This window comes from Lampetra planeri, chromosome 52 (assembly GCF_965212315.1).
Source record: "Lampetra planeri chromosome 52, kcLamPlan1.2.h2, whole genome shotgun sequence".
Classification (NCBI taxonomy): domain Eukaryota; kingdom Metazoa; phylum Chordata; class Hyperoartia; order Petromyzontiformes; family Petromyzontidae; genus Lampetra; species Lampetra planeri.
In genome coordinates this window covers 6,199,871-6,205,870 of record NC_136158.1, presented here as the reverse complement: position 1 = coordinate 6,205,870, position 6,000 = coordinate 6,199,871, and the positions used below count along the sequence as shown (strand labels likewise).

The window sequence follows — 6,000 nt, the reverse complement described above, 5'->3', positions numbered from 1 at the left end:
TAAATCCTTGCATTGCAATTTATAAATAGGTGGGAGATTGTACAAAATCAACTGTGCAGCCTTGAAAACAATTTCTTAAATACCAATACAAAAAAAAACGAACTCAATTTGCATCCAAAATGAAACAGCGCCGTGCCCTTTACGGCTTCGAAATGTAAAAAAAATAACCACCACACACACACACCCCGCGGGCGACAATTTGTCACAACGCGAGGTTCGGGGGACGTGGTCCTTCCCCCTCCTCCTCCGTCGCGATCCTCACGACCCCCCCACACCCCCGTGACGCTGCGGTGCGGTTCATGCGTGGACGACCGGGGGGTCTGGGGTTGGTGGGGGGGGGGGTCAGCCAGCGGCAGTGTTGATGCAGTCGGCACTTCGAGCCCCGTTAGGCTATTCGATGCACAACCTGTGTGATTTTTATTATATTTTGATATTTTTTTTATCTACGAGGATAAGATCGCCATTGCGGCCAAATGCTTTCCGCCCACCTCTGCCAGACACGTGACCCGATAACCTCCAAGGTCTGACCTCGACAGTCTCCCGCCACCATCCCACTGCTCGCTCATCAGATTCAAACTCCACTGGATTTTATTTTGTTAAGTCTTCGTCCGTGCATTTCGTTCGCAGGTCGGCAAATGCTCCCGCGTGTCTCGACGAAGCCTGTAAATATTCATCCCCTGGCTAAATAAAAGGACGCTCCTGACCGCTTCGCCGGAAATCCACACAGGTTGTTGTCAAATAGCCTAAGCCCTGAGACTAAACAGGACTGGAATGTCAACTCCATGAACACTGGCCGGGCGGGGGGATGGGTCGAGTGGAGGGACCCAAGTCGTTCGTGGCGCACAGCCCCTCGACTGCCCCGAGAGCCCCCGGCGGTGTTGCGGGGCAGCAGAGGGCAGGGGCGTAGCGAGTGAGCGGGCGAGAGAGCGACCGGGCGACCGGTTGACCGGGCGAGCGGTTGACCGAGCGACCGGTTGATCGGGCGAGCGGTCGACCGGGCGAGCGGTCGCGCGGGCGAGTGGTCGACCGATCGACCGGGCGAGCGGTCGCCCGGGCGAGCGGTCGCCCGGGCGAGCGGTCGACCAGGCCACTGGTTGACCGGGCGAACGGTTTACTGGGCAACTGTGCGTCCGGGCAATAGAGCGACGACTCGGCACGGAGAGCCACGGGGGGGACGAGACGGGCGAGCGATCGAGCGCGGTGGGGGAGGGGCGGCGAGCGATCGCGCGCACATTCGGGGCGACCGCCGGCGGGCGGCCTTCTCAGTCGACGGGGCCTTGGAAGATGAGGCGCACGAAGCCCTGCTCGCCCGTGAGCTGCGCGGCGCAGAAGGGGCACGTGGCGTGGAAAGCGTGCGTGCCGTGGGGCAGCGGCACAGCCGCCCAGTAGCGCGCCGTGCGCTCCGAGCACACGTGGCCGCACGGCGTGAGGGCGTGCGTCGGGGCCTCCCCGTCCACGTAGAAGCCGGCCTCGCAGCCCAGCGACAGGGCCACGTAGGGCCCCAGCGAGCGGCACACGGGGCACTCGCGCCGCTGGTCCTGCTGCTGCTGCTGCCGCTGCCACGCGGCCCCCGTCCCCCCGGCTCCCGCGGCGGCGGCGGCGGCGTCCTCGCGCAGGCCCCAATCGTGGCGGCCGTGCACGTGGCCACACGTCAGGTAGGCCCAGGGCTGTCGAGCGTCGGGCCGGGCGACGTAACGGCCGCCCCCTCCCCCCGCGGCGCCGCCCATGCGCCGCTGCTGCTGCTGCTGCTGCTGCTGGGCGGTGCTGGGGAAGGCCAGGGTGTTGAGACCCACGGGGCACTGCGGGCCGAGCGGCGTTCAGCTCCTGGCGCAGCAGCTCGATGTGCCGCACGGTGGGCGAGCGGCGCAGGCCCTCGGCCGTGCGCCACAGCAGCGTGGCGCCGCACAGGTCGACGAGGGAGCCGTCCTGCAGCTCGTTGCTCTCCGTCTCCACCTGGACGGGCCGCACACCGCATGGGGGAGTGGGGGGGTCAGGGAGGGTGGGCGCTGCATGTCTCGGTGGCTCGATGTTAACTCCCTCGCCTGCAGGAGGTCGTGGGTTCGATCCCGACCCTGACGCCTGCTGTATATTTCCCTCTCCCCGGAGGCGTGTGGGTTCTTCTCAGAGTCCTTCGGTTTCCCCCCCACCTCCCACGTTTACTTTGTTGAGCTATCATTTGTGGCTTCTGAAAAAGAGCTGCATAGCTCAGTGGGCTTTACCTGGTCCAAAAAAAGAATTGCTTCAATAGTTTAACAGTCGTCTCCCGCTGAATCCTGGTGACCTCCGGCTGGGTCGTGGTGACCTCTGGCTGGGTCGTGGTGACCTACGGCTGGGTCGTGGTGACCTCTGGCTGGGTCGTGGTGACCTCCGGCTGGGTCGTGGTGACCTCCCGCTGGGGCGACTGAATCAATTTCTTTCTGCTCGCGATTACACGTTGTCGATTTGTGGACAACAAGCATGATGGGCGAGTGCTCATGGCTGCTTGGGCACACGCGCTTGCAGATGTAGGGGTGTTAGAGAGAGAGCCGTTATGCATGGCAGCTTATGGGAAACAAACACAGTGGGCGGGGCTACGTGAGTGCACGGGGGGGGTGCTCTCAACGACGTCCGCACCAGGCAGCCCGGGGCCCCACCCCTCAGCGGGGGTGGAGTATAAAGGGGGATGTGTCAGAGGGCTCGGGGCAGAATGTTAAAGCTAAACCAGTGAAGACCGAAGATCGTCTAGCTAGAGCCCTGGACTCCCCTGGGACGCCGCCCTTGTCAGGGCCGCGCAGGACCGAGCCAGCGGCGTGGTCCCGAGAACCAGAGCTAGTGCTCTGGGACTCCGGGTACCGTAGCCCGACTTACCAGTGTCGGGCCAGACAGCCTCCCCTAGCCCGTTAGTGGAGGACTAGGAGGTAGGTCAGAGATAGCTAGCAGTGTATTCCCAGCTAGCCGGGTGAGGGGGCCGATACCCCCTCTAGCATTGTAAGTCCACAGTTGTGACTACTTGTACGGAATAAATACGTGTGCCTCACCAACGGTGTCCAAGAGTCATCAACGGTACTTCATCTGGTGTCAGAACAACTACGAACATGGACACGCGCCGGACAACTCGAGCCGGAGTACCGCAGGTGGAGGACACCGCTGAAATTGTCGAGCCCGAGACGGCTCAACAAGACATCGTGGAGCCGGGGCCGGACGCATTCTTACCGGGGCATCAGGATGAAGAGGAGCCACCATCAGAAGGGCTGAGGCTGGCTCACGCGAGGCTGGCGGAGCTGCTTTACGCCGCTGCCGCCACACTCGAACACATCACGCGGCTGGGGGCTGGTGGACCACCACGGGGCGAGGAGAACCGACGTCCGATGCGCCTTCCCGCCATCTCAACGGATTCAAACTTTGAATCTCCCGCCATCGCCGCAGCAGCTGCTGAGGGCGTGGCCGGCCTGAACCTCGGGTCCAACATCGCTCTCGCTGGGGCTGCCGCGTCACCGCCAGCGGAGGGAGCGTCATCACGGCTGCGACAGGCGATACCATCTGCCGTTCGCGCCGAAGCGCAGCCGAGTTACGGGGACAGCAGCCTGCGAGCTTCCATGGCGACCGCTGCGCTGCACCAACGGCTGCCTCCGCTCAAAGAGTTTGTTGGCGCGGAGGGCGACTGGGGCGGCTTCCAGCGACGCTTCCTCGCCCACCAAGAAATGGCACGGTGGTCGGATGCTGAGGCTCTCTGCGCGCTGCCGGCGCTCCTCGACAGCGACGCACTCGCCGCCCTTACATCGGCGCCGAGGGAGAAGCGCTCCACGCTACAGATGGTGCTGCAGTTGCTGGCCGGGGTCTACGGACCTTCAGCGGAATGCAGGCAGCAGTTTTACGATCGCCAGCGGGGTGCAAAGGAGTCGCCCCTGGCGTACAGGACGAGTCTCCTGGCACTGGCGAAGACGGCCTTCCCTCGAATGGACGACGACGGCGTGGACGCCATGGTCACAGAAAAAATCCTCCTGCTGGCAGACGACCTGGACATCGCCGTCGTTGCACAGGAGGACACGGAGATGAGTTCCCTCCAGGCTGTGCGGCTCCTCCACGCCAACCTGCTGTCACAGCGTCGGAAAGCCAGCAGGGCAGCGGCCGGGCGTGCGGTGGCTGCAGCCACCCTCCCGGCGGAGGTTTACGCCGTCGACCGTCGACGGCAGCAGGGGACGGGAGCACGGTCGGGCCGGGATGGGTCGAGCCGCTTCGACCGTCCGTCATCGCCGCCGGCGCTCCCGCGTTGCTTCAACTGCGGCGTCCGGGGCCATGTCGCCTCGGGGTGCCGCTCTCCTCGGCAGCGCGGGACGACGCCTCGACAGGACGCCGGCCCTCCTCCTCCCAAGTCCATCAACATAATCCGGCGAGTCGCGGCACCCCTCATGTTTGGCCCAAGCACACACTCATCACACACTCGCACACCGCAACGAACGGGGGGCCGACATTGCGCTGCGACGGGCCAACACGCACCACTATGGGGACTCAAATCGAACCCAGGCAGTGGTCCATGTTGGCCCATCGCGTTGTGGCCGCGTCGTCGGGGTCGTCGGCCGTGGTGGGACACATTGACGGGGTGGAGGTACGCATCCTGGTCGATACGGGGGCATCGGCGACCATCATTTCCGAACTCATTTACAATATTCTACCTGTCCAGAGCCGTCCTTTACTGCCGGTTAACGTCCCATTCTATGCTGCTAACGGGGGCTCTCTTGGCATCATTGGACAGATTCGAGCGCAAATTTGTATCGGGGATATCAAATTGTCGGGCCCGATTTTTGTTTCCTCCTCGCTGGCGGTTCCGTGCCTGCTGGGGACGGACTTCTTGGGCAAAATGCCGATTCGTATTTTAATAGACCAGGGATGCATTGAGCTCCCGTCGGGACGACGCATGGCGTTCCTGCCTTCCCCTACTGCGGCTCGGACGGCGTTCGTAACAGTACCAGCGTTCGTCGTTAAAACAGTTCGTGTGCCGCCGGGAGCTCAAATGTTGGTGCCTCTAAAACTTCGTCAGCCCTTCGCTGAGGGCATTGGGGACCAGGGAATTCTGCTGGGACCATCTAGGGCTGGGGTTATTGGACCTCATTTGATTCCGGCCCAGACCGTCGTAAGAGGGGACGGGGACCCTTTCATCGCGGTCCTCAATGTGGGGTCGCAGACAGTGGTAGTTCCTCAAGGGACGGTGCTTGCTCACGCGACGCCGGTGCCCTGCGAGGAACCTGTTGCGAATCACGTCGGCACTGCTCCCCGGCCGCACCCACATTCGGACAGCGATGGAGGGTGGCTCGATGCGCTTTGTGCGGGATCGACGGACCTGTCAAATTCAGAGCGCCAACAGCTTAGAACGCTACTGCGGGAATTTTCCGACGTTTTCAGTCGGGACAAATACGATTTGGGTTGCACTCATCTGCTGCGTCACCATATTGACACGGGTGACAGCGCGCCAATACGCCAGAATCCGTTTCGGTTAAGTCCCGCCGAAAAGGACCATGTCAAATCGGCTATTGATGACATGTTAGCCGCCGACATCATTTCTCCTTCCACCAGCCCTTGGGGAGCGCCGATCGTCCTGGTTAAAAAGCAGGACGGCTCGTTGCGGTTTTGCGTTGATTTTCGGCGCCTTAACAAAATTTCGGTTGCCGATGCATACCCGCTCCCACGGATGGACGAATCGCTGGACGCCTTGGCGGGAGCGCGATTCTTCTCCACACTGGATTTACTTTCGGGATTCTGGCAGCTTCCTCTGGACGATGATTCAAAGCCTAAAACTGCTTTCCGTACACCGCACGGCCTGTTCCAATTCAACCGGTTGCCGATGGGCTTACACTCAGCGCCGGCAACTTTCCAGCGTTTGATGGAATTGGTTTTGGCTGGATTGCAATGGGAGTCGTGCCTGATTTATTTGGATGACGTTATCGTCTTTAGTAAAACTTTTGACGAACATCTCCAGAGGTTGCGGGCGGTTTTCCTAAAGATGCGGGCTGCTAATTTGAAATT

General features: G+C 61.8%; 1 protein-coding gene across 1 annotated transcript in view; it reads right to left on the bottom strand.

Annotated features, from left to right (window-relative positions):
* The window catches only part of LOC144734715 (E3 ubiquitin-protein ligase pellino homolog 1-like), a 38,229-nt gene continuing 32,229 nt past the window's right edge, over positions 1-6,000 (bottom strand). Inside the window, 2 exon segments of the mRNA XM_078617044.1 lie at positions 1-1,805; positions 1,807-1,953. Coding sequence (XP_078473170.1) covers positions 1,263-1,805; positions 1,807-1,953 — 690 coding nt within the window. The 3' untranslated portion in view covers positions 1-1,262.